Source organism: Gallus gallus, chromosome Z (genome assembly GCF_016699485.2).
Source record: "Gallus gallus isolate bGalGal1 chromosome Z, bGalGal1.mat.broiler.GRCg7b, whole genome shotgun sequence".
Taxonomy (NCBI): Eukaryota; Metazoa; Chordata; class Aves; order Galliformes; family Phasianidae; genus Gallus; species Gallus gallus.
The window spans coordinates 22,780,569-22,796,383 of record NC_052572.1 but is presented as its reverse complement, the minus strand read 5'-3'; the positions used below and the strand labels follow the sequence as shown (position 1 = coordinate 22,796,383).

The 15,815-nt window shown below is 44.7% G+C and overlaps 1 protein-coding gene across 1 annotated transcript in view; it reads right to left on the bottom strand.

Annotated features, from left to right (window-relative positions):
• Window positions 1–15,528, bottom strand: part of HOMER1 (homer scaffolding protein 1) — a 93,710-nt gene extending 78,182 nt beyond the window's left edge. The window contains exon 1 of the mRNA XM_424768.8: window positions 15,005–15,528. Coding sequence (XP_424768.3) covers window positions 15,005–15,009 — 5 coding nt within the window. The 5' untranslated portion in view covers window positions 15,010–15,528. The remainder of the gene's footprint in view (window positions 1–15,004) is intronic.
• Between the last annotated feature and the right edge of the window lie 287 nt (window positions 15,529–15,815).

Genomic DNA, 15,815 nt, shown 5'->3' with positions numbered 1-15,815 from the left:
TGCAGATAGCAGTAAAATATATTGTTAACATAGAGAATCACAGGAGTTAGGACTACTCTGCCTGGGAAAATAAGGGTCTTGCTATTAAATAAACAAACAACATGAAACCAACAAAATGAACAAAAGAGCTATGAGAAGATACATTTAAACTCACTCCTCTTCTGTATTTCTTTCCAGTTCCTAACAGGTCAGCAAACCTTATCCTAATTAACAGAACATTCCTTTCAGCTAGAAGTTAATAGTCTGTGATTGTTTCAAAGACCCCCACTTGGGAGCTAAGATGACACAGCATGCTGTGCCTACAGGCTCCACGAGGAGCCATCCCCCCACAGCATCACACATCCACTGTTTTATTCTCTGTTAGCAAGTTACTTACACAGCCTATCCCTTCCATCGACAGGTACCTGCCTTTAATAACATGCAGTGATTGCCTGGCGTCCATCCCTCCTCCCAAAGACAGGCAACTGATTTCTTAACACATAAATCATTGTTTTTTCCACACCTGTTTTTCTTCTGAAACAGTGTATAGGTTGGGGGGCTGCAATAACTGGGCAGAGAACAGGAACAGAGAACAGGAACAGAGAGGGAGGTGCTCCCAAAATGTTCTCCCACTGTCATCATAATAAATCACACAATCATAGAATGGCCTGGGTTGAAAAGGACCACAGAGATAATCTAGTTTCAACCCCAATGCTATGTGCAGGGTCACCAACCACCAGACCAGGCTGCCCAGAGCCACATCCAGCCTCGCCCTGAGTGCCTCCAGGGATGGGTCATCCACAACCTGCTTGGACAACCTGTTCCAGTGCATCACCACCATCTGTGTGAAAAACTTCCTCCTAATACCTAAACTAAACCTCCTCTGTCTAGTTTAAGACCATTCCTCCTTGTCCTATCACTATCAACCCTCGTAAACAGCAGTTCCCCTTCCCATTTATATGCTCCCTTCAAGTACTGGAAGGCCACAATGAGGTCTCCCCAGAGCCTTCTCTTCTCCAAGCTAAACAAGCCCAGTTCCCTCAATCTTTCCTCATAGGAGAGGTGCTCCAGCCCTCTGATCATCTTAGTGGCCCTCCTCTGGACCCGCTCCAAGAGCTCCACGTCCTTCCTGTATTGGGGACCCCAGGCCTGGACACAGTAGAGGGGCACAATCACCTCCCTCTCCTTGCTGCCCCTCCCCCACCCCCCCCCTTTTTTTTAAATGCAGCCCAGAACACAGTTGGCCTTCAGAGCTGCAAGCACACACTACTGGCTCATGTCCAGCTTCTCATCCACCAGGATCCCCAAGTCCTTCTCTGCAGGGCTGCTCTCAAGGAGATCTTCCCCGAGTCTGTATAAATACCAGGGATTGCTCCAATCCAAGTGTAGCACCCTGCTCTTGGCCTTTTTAGGTTTTCATGGGCCCACTTCTCCAGCCTATCCAGGTCCCTCTGGATAGCTTCCCTTCCCTCCAACATATCAACCGCACTGCTCAGCTTGGTGTCATCCGCAAACCTGCTGAGGGTACACTTGGTGACATCGCCTGTGTCATTGATGAAGATGTTGAAGAGCACCGGTCCCAAGACTGACCCCTGAGGGACACCGCTTGTGACCAGCCTCCACTCTGACACAGAACCATTGATCACAACCCTCTGGTTGCCAGTCAGCCATTTCCTAATGCATCGAACAGTTCATCCTTCAAATCCACACCTCTCCAATTTAGAGAGAAGGATGTGGTGAAGGACCATCTCAAAGGCCTTGCAGAAGTCCAGGCAGATGACATCCATCACCCTTCCCCTGTTCACCAAAGCTGTCACTCCATCATAGAAGGCCTCCAGATTGGTCAGGCATGATCTGCCCTTGGTGAAGTCATGCTGGCTATCTTGAATCATCTCTTTCTCTCGTATATGCCTTAACATAGCTTCTAGGAGGATCTGCTCCTTGATCTTCCCAGGCACAGAGGTGAGGCTCACCGGCCTGTAGCTCCCCGGGTCTTCCTTTCTACCTTTCTTAAAAATGGGAGTAATGTTTCCCTTTTCCAGTCCCTTTTCCCTTCCCCAGACAGCTGTGATTTTTCAAATATGATGGAGAGCGGCTCGGCAACCACATCAGCCATCTCTCTCAGAACCCTAGGATGGATATCATCCAACCCCATGGACTTACACACCTTCAATTTCATGAGGAGGACTCAGACTTGTTCCACTGTTACAGTGGCACAGAAACCACTCCCCACACCCTCACCTGGAGGCTCGTGGTCCTGGCAGACACGGGAAGCCTGACCACCTGTGAAGACTGAGGCAAAGCACTCACTGAGTACCTCAGCTTTTTCTACGTCTGAGGAAACCAGCTCCCCATTGCCTTTCATCAGAGGGGGAACACTCTCCTTGGCCTGTATGTACCTGTAGAACCCCTTCTTGTTATCTTTCACATCCCTCACCAACTTCAGCTCTATCTGTGCCTTAGCTTTCCTAATCCTATCTCTACACACACAGACAACAGCCCTGTATTCCTCCCAGGCTACACAACCCTGCTTCCACTTCCTGTACATTTCCCTCTTTTCTCTCAGTTTAAGCTGCAGGTCCTTGCACAGCCACAACAGTCACCTGCCTCCCCTGCTTGACGACTTCTGCTGAGGGATGGAGAGCCGCTGCACTCTCAGAGGGTGTCCTTAAGGAGCTGCCAGCTCTGTTCTGTACCCATGCCCTTAAGGACAGTTTCCAAGAGGATCCCGCTCAGCAGCTCCTTAAGCAACCAGAAGTTTGCTCTCCTAAAGCACAGGGTCCTAGCTCCGCTTTTTGCCAGGCCCGCATTCTTCCAGATCACAGACTCCACCAAGGCATGGTCACTACAGCCCAGGCTGCCTCCAATCTTAACCTCTCTAACACTCTCCTCTGCATTAGTGAGCACCAGGTCCAGTAATGCTTCACCTCGGGTAGGTCCATTACCTGGACCAGGAAGTTGTACTTGATAAGACTCCAGGAATCTCCTGGATTGCCTGCTACCCGCCATGCCACTATCCCAGCAGACATCTGGGTGGTTGAAATCCCCCATCAGGACAAGAGCCCGTGAGTGTGACACCTCCTGCAGCTGAAGCAAGAAGGCCTTGTCAACAGGCTCCCCCTGATCACGTGGCATGTAGCAGACCCCAACCACTAGATGCCCTTTACTGGACTGATCCTTGATTTTTACCCACAAGCTCTCAACCTGATCGTGGCTGTTCCTCAGACACAGTTCTTCTCAATCTATCCACTTCTTAACATAGAGGGCAACTCCGCTACCCCTCTTACCCTGCCTATCCCTTCTGAAAAGCCTGTAGTCCTCAGTCAGAGCATTCCAATCATGGGATTCATCCCACCATGTTTCCGTGATAGCAATTAGATAACACTTTCCCAATTGCACCACGGCTTCTAGCTCCTCCTGTTTATTTCCCATGCTGTGCACACTGGTATAGAGGCACTTCAGCTTAACTACTGGCCTTGTTGCCTCCTCAGAGGAGCCCTCCCTAATACCTCCAAGACAAGTCTGGGGTTTTCCCTTACCGCCTTCCAATGTGACACTATTCCCATGCGCTCCTCTGTCATCTAGTACACCCCGTTCTCCCATCATATCTAGTTTAAAGCCCAGCTAACCAGGGCTTTAACCATAAAGCTTCCACCTGATCTGTTTTGAACTATATTTGTGTTACTATGCACTCAGAGAACCTATACCTGCTTACAGATAATAGTTCTTGGCAAAATTTGTAATAGTAAAGAGCATCTTTCACAGCACAGATTTAATATTAACTACATAGCAGAGGTTAAAATCTCACAGATTTAATGACAGTGGCATGGCAGCTGGCAAAGCAAAGACAAACCAGTGCCCAGACACCCACACTTCATAGCAAACAAAAAAAATAGTCAAGCACAATGAATTTACTGGGGGGACAGTGGTGGCGGAAGGAGAGGCACCTAAGAATAGAGTAAGTCCTAAATGGGGGCCCAAGTGTCTAGGCTTCAAACCTCTCAGACTTACCTTTCTATCTCATTGCAGGTCATTCATTTGACCTTAGTAACTCTTTCTTGATCCCCTCCCTCTTTGAACACAAATTTTACCAACATATTTCAATAGCACTTCTGTTCAGGCATCTCACTGGCTGTGGAACTCTACAAAACAGCAGGAACAGGAGCCCCAGAATACAGCAATGCTAGCCTACAAACTTCTTTGTACAGCCCACCTAACAAGGAAAGCAAACAGGCCCTCTAAGTCCTGATCACAACAGAACACACCAAATCACACTTGACACTAAAGCAGCAAACTTCTACATTCTGAAGAAAATATATAAAATTAAGGTTTATACTGTAGAGCAAGAAAAAATGTTGGATTTTTGTTATAGTGTTTTTGGTATAGTGAATGCAGAGTTGCTTGATTCATGGGCTAAAGAGTTTAAAAAAGAAGTGAGAAATGAAAAACAAGATACCTTGGTATCTGGAAGATACATACTGTACTGTTAACTCCATTTTTAAAAGGAAGAAAATAAATGAAAAAAAAATCAGCTTGCTACCACTTCTATAAATTCTGGTATTTTTTAAAGATCAAACTAGGGAGAAATGCCTTTTATCCAATGTCACCAGCCACTGTGTACTGCTGAAGCTCTGTGGGTAGGCAAACATGGTTGTTACTGGAAAAATGCATACCACTGATTTAATACTGACTATGCAACCTTTCCTAAATTCAGTGTTTTCTAATTTGATATTCAGTGAGATTTTGTGTCCTCCATCAAGTCTCATCATAACCTGTGTCAAACTGCTGTATTTCAGGGTATGTAGCAACAGGGGCAAAACTGATGTATTTGTCAACTGAGACATATGTAGATTTTGGAACCTAAGAAGGAACAGAAAGACAACAAAATCATAGAATCATTAAGTGCTACCACTGAGATGATCAGCAATTACATGGCAAACAAAGATAATATTAAAAAATGAATATTTTTAGATGAAGTTAAACTTAACTAATGTTTTCCAGATCATCTTTGACTTCAAGAGAAAGCAATCAATACTGATCATAATTTTGATGAACAGACATCTCGGCAACTTGTTCGCTATAGGAAAATAAGGGAATACCTATCCTCCCAGATTAGCATGAGACAGTTGGAATTTGACCCTAGTGGATTTTTGTAGCAAAATAGGGTTTCCACACTTGGCACCATGATTTTTAGCAACTCTCCCTGTAATGCTTCTTACCAGTGTTCTTCCACTACCTTCTTTATTGGCTTTAAACTCCTATTTAAATTCACTGTACATCTTCATACAGGAATACCCACACCTCCTTACCACTACTCACCCTGATCAACCAAGTCCATCTCACCTTTATCTCCAAGGTACTAATGTTTATATGCCTTCTACCTATGAAAATGCTTTTTATTTCAGTTGGTCTGTCACTTGTTATTCCTTTTATTTCAAACTTAAAACTCACAAAACTCCTACTTGAACGTTAAGAAATCGCCAGTTAACAATTAGTTTAGAGAGGTTTTACACTTAACTCTCAGAAAGGCACACCTTCAAGCAAATCAGAGTGACGTGCATTTACACTGCAGACACCTCAGCGCCGAAACTACACTCCCACCGGCACCAGCAGAAGTATCTCAACTTACACATGCAGAAAGCAGAACAAACCAGACTGAATAGACATGCACTTCATAACTAACACCATCAACCAGTCTTCCAAGAATTCAGAATTCCTTCCAAGATGCTACAGCTGCTTACTATGTTTCAAAAAGAATCATTGGCTCACATCACAAGATAAGAATTGGATTATTTCATTTGTGACAAGGAACTGAATTAGACTCCTAGAAAGGTAAACAAATTAATTTTATATTCATAGGTAACAAATCAATTTGTATCATCCCACTGAGCACTGCAGGAACTATAAAGCCTCTTTAATTCACTCTGAGTATGCCATTATCATGCCAGCAAGTCCCTCCCTCTGGATAACTTACAGCCTAGTAAACTACTGAATGCTGGAAGCAGAGGCTGCATCTCTGATGAGCCATAACTGCAAGTGACATATCTCTGTTTGCCTGATTGTTAACACTCTACATATGCAAAACAGGTTCTGAGGCATATCCCACCCCTGACAAGGCTCTGCAAGGTAAATCACCCAAAGCATTCATAGCACGGCTCCAAATCCTGCTTCCCCAGCCATTGACCTGTCAGGTCACCCAAAACTCACATGCTGACATCCCAGAGGAGCTTAACTGAACCATCAGATAAAAGCCCATGTAGAAGAAACTGGCAATTTCTCATCTCTGATAGGTTTTGCATTTAGAAAAACAATACTTATTATGCAATTGAACTGCTTAACCTAGTAAACAGAATATTATGAGTAGGAAATACTAATACTGTACTAAACTGCAAAAAAATACCAGTGTATGCAAGCAAGTGAAGATTAACAATTCTTTAGGAACGTAAACATCGTATATATGACTAGATAATTTAGAACAAACTTTTGTACTTGCAGCTAAGTAATCACTATTTAACCTTTTTCATCTTTGTCTGATGCTTGATCACGATCACTAGTTCTCCAGACATCTGGCATGCTAGTTTATAAGCTCAATGGCATCTGAAGTCAGAATTCTCTTTTTTTGTTCTTTTTTTTTACGTATTATTCACCGTGACTGTCAAGTTCCAGTCAAGAAGGTTAAATGCTATTGTGCCATCCTGCTTAGGGATATCTCTTGTTCAAGATGATAGAAGTTTCAAAAACCACCTCTTCCCAAGCAATGTCTATCATTTCCTGGTAGGAATCCCATCACTGCTTAAGTCTAGATGTTCTGGATGTCTGGGCAGCAGACTAGCTAAATCACACACAGGATATTCCTCCATGTTTTGTAGAACAAGAACAATTATTGGCATGGAAGAGGCATATACTGAGGTGCTGACAAAGCATTTGGAAAATATTATCTAGAACCTGAAAATAATTTAAACAAGGATAGATTTTTCTTGTCTAATTGTAGATTACCTCTTGCTTATAGTCATATAAAGTCAGCAGAAAATACAACTGGTGCAAAAACAAAGGCCTCCCAGTTTCAAGGTCAACTGGCCAAGCAACTGTTGAGAGCCCCTGTTATTTTATGCAATAATTTGACAACAACATCACATAGCATACATTTTTTGCATATGCTTATTTTTGTTGGTAACGAAACCACTTTGTACTCTAAGACCACCCTACATGGCATCATAGTCCTCAGTAAACCTAGTGTTGGAGAAAACACATGTAACAGTTTCTCCAGTATACTCATTTAGATATTTGTACAGACAAGCCAGGCCTACCAGACTGTTGGAAATTAACAAGCACAAGAAATAGGAATTGTGAGAACACATGTCAAAGATGATTTATTTCACCAACACTTTACTGTAAAGTGTTGACCATATAAATGTCATTCTTCAGTTTTCAAAATTCAAGGAATATCTCATATATCTCGCTACAAGAATAGCTTCAAAATTAATTATGGATTCAAGACCATAACATACTCTTGACAGAACAAGACATTTAAAAGCATGTTTTTAAAAGTTCTAGAACCTCTGCAGTATTATCTATTATGGTTTTTACAATGAAAGACACTATGAATGGGAGAAAAATGCCACTGCTCAAAAAGCTGGGAGACAATCTAATGGACAAGTCTCAAAAACACCTTCCAGACTTCAGCTTCAAAACTGAGGAGCAAACTAGGACATGTATAGCTATGGCCCTGAATTGTTGGAGGTTTTCTGATCATGTCATGTCAGGATAAGCAGACATTGTTACAGAGAAAGGTAAGCCTACCCCACCTGTATGGACACTTTGCCTGTGCCAGCTGCTGTGCTTGCACAGACACGTAACAGTAACTCAGTCAAATACTTACCTGGCATACTGCATAGCCAGATACTTGTGCTGTAGCACAGACAAGAAAAAGAAGTTCACATCTTCTGCTGTCCCCTCTTCCTGGTGGCAAGCTCAGTGAAAACTAGATGATCAATATGTTGACAAAGAACACAGCCACAAAAAAGGACAAAACACTGCCTGTGAACTGTTAGCATGTATGCAAAAAAAAAAACAAACCTGGGAGGAACTGTGTATTTCAAACACTTCCCTTTTTATTCAGGTAAAAGCCATTACTCAAAACCAGTCTTACTGATTGGAGTCACCATCCCTGAAGGCTTTTAAGAAAAGGGTAGATGTGACACTGAGCTACATGGTGGTGATGGGTTGACAGTTGGACTAGATGATTGTGGTGGTCTCTTCCAACCTCTATGATTCTGTGATTCTATACTGTTTCTTAAGTTTGCTCATCTGTAACTGGAAAAAAAAAAATTGTGAGGATACTGGAAATGTCAATATATGCTCATATCCGGCAAACCAGCATTATCTACTGCATACTTAAACGATGTCTGCCTAGACCAAATTTCTTAATGATGACTGGTATTCGCCACATATTTGCCAGTAGAAAAATGTGACAGAATGCAGTATTGCCAGAATTATATTTGTAAGGCAGTTCCTGAAAAATCAATACTGTATTCAAACACAATTCCATTACTTTGCAGAATGGAGCAGACAACATTAACATTACCACTGGGACTCTGTGCTGATGCAACAGTGCCCAGTGCTGCAAGACCCAGGTGGGATAAAACCACGGCTTCCTCTAATATCCTTTCACCTCTTACCTCTGTCTTGAACATATTAATTTTGGTGGATCCTGAACTGCTGAGCCTCAGGAAAAATAAAAACTAAGATACTCAAAGAAGAATCAGGAAAAGAAACCTATATTCACAAGTAGATCTACTGAAAACTAACATTTAGTGGTGCAATGCCTCAACACCCATAGCACCATATTTAAGACCAGCCACATTTCAAAAAGCTTTGCAGGGAGAGTAGCATGAAACACTGAAATAAAAACCATGCTTGCAGAACCTTCTACAGATGGCTTTTTCATAAAAAATGCTTTTAAATATACATTTCAGCCTAACATAGTATCTTAAAAAAAAAAAAAAGGAAAATGTACAAAGTTTTCTTACTTTTACTTTAATACACAATAATTTGTTTCTGTGCTCACTATTACACTTTCTTATTAGTATGACTATAACTACATGAAGGGTTGCCTCAGATACAACAGGCACACTGTTAAAAGGCAAGCACACTGAACTTCTATGTAAGGACATGCCTATAGCTATGAGATTTCCACGTCTGGTCCCAGTCTCACTGGGTACATCTACAGCATATTCACTCCCTTGCCTCTTAAATAAAAGAGCTCCTGATCCAGAAAAGTGGACACTTGACACTTCAGGTCTTAACAACTTCAAAATTAAAGATACCTAGAAGAGTGGAAATGCTAAGCTTCTAATCTGCACATGACATTTGCACTGTGTAGATAGTCACTGATCTGGAAAGCACTGGAAACCATAGGCTCAACTAAAACTATGTCCCAGGCACCTTTACCACTGAAAATCTAGTAGTAAGTCAGAGCTGCATTGCTAGAGAACATCTCCTTGTAGCACACTAACACATAGGCATAGATTTGGAAGGCTGTGATTTGAAGACTGACCAGCTAAGAGCTTTACATCTAGTTACAGTCTTTAGAGACAATCATGAAGAGTAGAAGTTTTCCAACAAAATTTCCAGGAACACACTGACTTCCACTTATTTCAATTTATATCAATATTTATATTATATCAATTAGCAAGCAGAAATGGTCTGATGCCATTTAGGTGTCATTGCCTCCTCTAATTAGAAGTGACAGCCTGCTACAGTATATTGGTCTGTTACATTCTCTCTGTTCTCAAGACCACAGATTTCCTCAAGGAGCGGCCTGACACGCAGTTAAGGGTCCTGCAAGATGATGGTATTAATAGCAGGGTGAGCACTCTTTGAGAGACATCACAAAGACATACACAAAACATTCATCTGATGTTTGCCTAGAGACACTGCAAGTAAAAATAATCTCAACATGATGAATTAGAAGGATTTACATGTTTTTCAGCAGAGCTAGGACTTCATTCAAGAGCTGGTCTATACTCTCCTTTTAACGCATGGCACTATTGGAGCAGATTAAATGCAGCCATAACATATTACAAATCCCCTCACTGATTAGCATGAAGATATCCCCCATGGCAGTCAAGACACTTGTTTACGTATTGCCCATCCAGAAAAGCTGTTTTAGTCTTCTCATGCTTATTTTATAGTCATAAAACTACTGTGACAGATGAGAATTTAGGCAGGACTGAGGTCTCCATGCATTCTTGTCTGACAGAAGGGTTTATTAACCATTTAATGCTGATTTACATATCCATCTATCCAGGTGTTTATACCTTACTATTTTTTTTTTAAAGGACAATCATTGCATGTGGGTATCCGTAGTAAGCAATGTTGATCTGTTTCTGTTATACCCTCCACAATGCTACAGAAGACAGCTGCCAGATTACTTGCTGCCACTGCTTTCCCACAAGAAGTATCTCATTTTACACTTGAGATAGCAAAATGGCCAGGAACCGCAGTAACACCAAACTACCAAGGAGCTGCATCTTCTTGCCCTTTTATCTGCAGTACTTCTGTGTTAGAGGAGCACAGCTGAAGGAACTGTTGCTAAGAGGAAGCTTTGGGAGCTTCATTAATCTGTGTGAGAATGAAAAAGGTCAAAGAACTTTAGTGAGGTCAAATTCAATGGTTAACAAAGATTCTGGTTCCTAACAACTTTATATTGCTTGTTATCCAGCTAAAGAAAGCAAAACAAAAAGCGTAAGGTCAAGAATTTCATTTGGAAACACCTGGAAAAGCAAGAAGTCAACAGGTAGCGAACAAAAGCCAGTTTCCACAGCAATATTTGTCTATTTCATATGCTCAAGCTGTGCAGGTTTTTACATAATTTTAGATTTTAAAGCTCCAAATTGGTTTCATAAAAGTTATTACAACTTTGAGTGTAGAACAATCAGTTCCCTTACAGCTATAGAATACTCCCATCAGATTGGGACCCTACACCTTGAATACCTTAAAGACGTGCATCTGACCAACCCTCTATGCTTCAGCAAGGGTGGGAACCAAGAATGGACCAAACAGTAACTGCCGTTTTCCACTGACTGTCAAGAACTAAAATGAAATACTTACTTCCAGGCAACAATAATGTTAATAAGTGCATCTTAAAATATTCATCTTCCACAATACTCTCTAGCCAGCTTAAGAACTCTAGTATTGTAATTCTGCCATCACAAACTGACACATACCATAACCATCTCTGGGAAGATAACATACTAAATATAGTCCAAAGTGAAGAGAAGCTGAAGTCTTTATAAAGACACCTTGATTAATGTGACATGACAGCGACAAGAAGATCTAAAGAAACTTTTACCTTGTAATTCCTTGTCATTCAGCATGAGTGAAAGGCAAGTAAAGTGAACTTGGATACTTGTCCACAGAACAAAAGACCATAAAGAAAAGTTGTTACAGAGAAACCACACATCGATAAACTAAGAATTAATCCAAGAGACTAAGTTTTACTGAACGTCAGGTCCTTCATTTTGGTAGAATTCATGGCTGTGTAGCTTCCATACTGCTTCTAGCATGAACTGTATCCACTAAGACTCAGCAATGACGGCACCACAGCCCACGAGTATCAACCTCTAATTCCCCTGCCACCAGCTCAAGTAAAGGCAGTACCAATGACCAGTAAAATAAGGTAATAATTTGCAGCTTCCAAAATAAAATTTAAATCAGCTACGTATACATTAATCTGGGCTATCAATACACATTCTTAGTATGTTTACTTAAGATTTTCTTCTTTGGGATTTTTAAAATAACCAAACCTTCGCTCAAAGATGACCAACTGTGTAATACTATCAATTTGTTTTTATTGCTCAATACTTCTGTATTGGCAATACAAAAGAGACACATTATGAACTAGCACAGAACATATTGAGTTCTGATTTACGTAAAAGTCGAGGTTTTCTTATTGAGGAACAGTCATCCTGTGGGGACAATCCAAGAGAAAGGCCTGCCCTGATAAATGGGCTGCACTGACAGTGACTGCTGCTCAGAACTTCTTATGCAACAGGAAGGACAAATTAGAAGAGGGAATGAGAGTGGCAGGTAGAGGAACTAGAGCAGATGTGTACTGCCCCTGGGGCTCAATTCATTTACCTTCTACCATGAATCAGGAGGGACACACGCAGACATCAGGGATAGAGCACCAGGAAGAGTATACACCCTATAAGCTGTTCTCAAGCTTCAAGTTTCTCATTGCAGCTTCAAGTATTTCACTGCAGTACAACTTCAGAGACCAGCAACCTACACCTAGGAATTCACCACACAGCTACTTCATTTGTCAGACGGTACTCAACCAGCAAAGCAGGGTGAATTATACTGGCAGAACAGGGAATTCTTCATAGTAACAAATAAAACTAAGAAAGCCACTACTGGTTAGCTAAGCAATTGTTTCTCCCCAGTTTCATTTTTTTCTTTGCCCAGACCATAGATAAAAGCAAACTCTCCACCATCCAGATACTACAGATTCACCATACAAACTCATGCATGATAGCAACATCCATAAACTACCGAATATACAAAGGTTGTTCCAAAAGTAATGCATTCTATTTATTTCCATGGAAACCTCAACAGATAAAAAGAGCACAATAACTCCATTTGATAGAGTACATCTTCGCTACAAAATACTTTTTTCAGCACAGTCACCACCTTCAGCCAACTTGCACAGAAGAGCAGATTGAGATGCTCTCCATTTCATGGTCTGACAGCTGTCAGACAGCAGAGCTGTCCCCATTTTGGCTTGTCTTTCATGTCACTATTGCCACGGCTGAAACACACCACCCACTGCCTCACTCTGCTCACATCCACAGGTTGCTCTCCACTAACTTCAAGCAAGTGTCTATGAATGTCAGTGGGTGCTATCTTTTCCACATGAAGAATTCAATGCCACCCCTTCACCTCATTCACACTTCCATGTCGGATGCCATTTTGTCAGACTGCCCCTCTGCTGCCGTCTGTCACACAGCAACATGGAATGGGGTATTGGTGGGAAGGCTCAAGCTTTACTGCCATACCACCGACACATGCCCTTGATGCTGTGATCCAACAGAATAAAATAAAAGGCATTACTTTTGAAGCAGTCCACACATGGACAGATGCATGATTATCAGCCATTTTCCAACTTGCTTCTAAAGGGCTTGATTTTAAGACCTTAATAGAGTATCAGAAGACTATTTTTATAACTGCAGTGTTAAGATTCTAGTACACATTGGTCTCAAAATAGCCCCAAATCCATAGGGAGCTGCATTTAGATGATAATTCAAAACAGCTTCTGAAAGAAGACTCTGAACATCAGCAATTGCCCAATACATAACAGCAGGTCTACAGGGTTGGCACAGGCTTAAATGTGTTCCCCCAAACTTGCATGGCAGGGGGCCTATCAATACCACACACTCAGATTTCTAGTTATCTCCATCTTGTTAAAGGGTGGTCTGCAACGGAACTCGGTTGCCATACCTCAATGTGTATCATTCAAAACACGTGCCAACAACTTTTGCTATCTTGACCTCGGTGTGCCAAGATACCACCCTGAAGTCACCACAAAAATATCTTTGCATTACGTCTCCAAATATTTTTCGTATAGTTTTTCAGTATTCAGTCTTTTCCCCACCCTCTACAGATGCCAGTTTGTTCATTAAGAAACTGCAGCACTCACGCACCAGCAGCGCTGAGTTTACTAAATGGAGGGGGGCTTTCAATCTTTTCTTTCTTTTTAAATCAAGTATGTGTTTTCAGAAAGCTCTGTTGGAAGAAAAAACAACGCAACAACGCTTATTACTCAACACTTCTCAGTGTTTGCAGTAAGCTACACCTAAACAACATATCTGCAAATAATACTGATTTTAAATAAATGTGATGTTTTTCCAGTATTCGAATTTTAAAACGTGAAAAATTCTGTGCCTGTCCAGCAGCCTTAAGGACAAAGCCCCCAAATGCCGTACAACCATTCAGCCTTCTGCCAGGTTTTCAGAACATATGACCACTTCCCTGAAGATGCAGACAACTGCGAGCTTGGGTTTATCCTGCATGGATTTTTTTTTTTTTTTAATGGAAAATAAAAGCTAATGACTAACAAGACGTTCCTTTCTACATCTTGCACAGTGAGCGTGCCCTGCTGACTCGGAGTGCCGAGGAACAGCTGCCACCGCCACCACAGTCAGGTTCGTACGTTGGAGAGTTCCATGTGCCTTTGACAGCTGGAGGAGCGATGCACCTGCAGCTCCACGTTACTGCACTATGTAATTTCACATCCGAATTCCTGAATGACCAAAATACAAACGACTCGAGTTGTAACTCTTACACCCTGAGCTATACAGCACTCTCAGGAAACCAGTGTCCTGCTGATGCATTAAAAGCCTACCTCCACATTGCAGTTACCCAAATCACGTTGTGCTCCGGCTGCTTTGGAACATGGACGAGCTTCCACTCCATCCAGAGGTTACAGAGCAAGCACAGCACTAAGCGTTATTTCATCATCTCTCCGTACAAAACGAGATTGCAAACGTGGAAAGTTTCCACAGGTATCTATGCCACCTTTATGTCTCCTAGATTAGATACAGCTAGCTTCGTTTTAAGTATTTTAATCCTTCCCATCTCCTTAAAATTTCGGGTGCATGTCCCCACGTATCTGGGGGACACGCTGTGAAGCAGGTCTCTTCAGAGCCTTCTTCACATGTGGGCACCTTACACGCTCGATATCCCCCGAAGGCTCCAAGAGAGCTACAACGAGCCCCGGCTGCGCTGCAGCTCCCCCTCCATACCGAGCCCGGGGCAGCCGTTCTCGGGCCCGACCGCCCGCCAGCGCCGGGCAGGGCAGGTCCCCTGTCGGGAAGTCGAGTCTCATCGCGCTACGGCGGACAGAGCCCCGCGCGGCGCCCCGCAGCCTCGCTCAGCGCCGATGGCAGCGGCACCCGCTCCCCGCTGCGCCCGCCCCCACCCCACCCCGCCCCGCCGCAGCCCGGCGGCCCCGCGAGGTGCTTACCCCATGGCGGCCAGCGGCGCCGGGCACCGGCGGTGCCGCGCGGGCCGCGTCCCCGGGGCGCTCCTCGCCGCGCCGCGCCTCGCCGCGCCGGCAGCTCCGCAGCCCCGTGGCGGCGGTGGGGACGCTGCGCTGGGCTGCCCGCGCCGCTCCGCGCAGGCCCGGGGGTCGCGCCGCCGGCTGGCAGCGGCCGAGCCGAGCCGAGCGGGGCCGCCCGCGCTCTACGGAGCGCCCCCCGCGGGCCGGGCTCGCATGGCCGGCGGCCCCGCCGGGCGTCCGCAGGCAGCGGCTCCGGCCCCCGAGCGGGCGTGCGTGCGGCGGCGGCTCGGCGTGCGGACGGGTCCCCAACAACGGGTGGGCGGGCGGGCGGGCGGACGGAAGGCGCTCGCCTTTTTCCGCGCGAGGCTGGCGGCAGCTGAGGCGCTTCTCGCCGGGCGGTGCGCGGCCACCGAGCGCTCGGCGCGCCTCAGAGGCGGAGCGGGACGGGGCGGGCGGTGCGCGCAGGGCTCCGCGCCGCCGCTCCCCCTAGCAGCGCGGCGGGCAGCCGTGCATCTCCCCGAGGCGGCAGAGCGAGCCGCGGCACCGGCATCGGGCTCCCGGCGGCTGGCGGCGGGCACCGGGGCGCCGCGATCCGCCCGCCCGCCCCCGGCTGCGGAGACGCGGGGCGCCGCTCCTCCTTCCCGCGGCGGGTCCGCGCCTGGCCGTCACGCCTTCTTCTGCGGCGAGCGGGCGGGCATCGCGCTGGGGCGCGGCGGGCCGGGCGCTGCCAGCGGGCGGGGGGCGGGAGGGGCGGCCGCCGCCGGGCCGCGCTTGC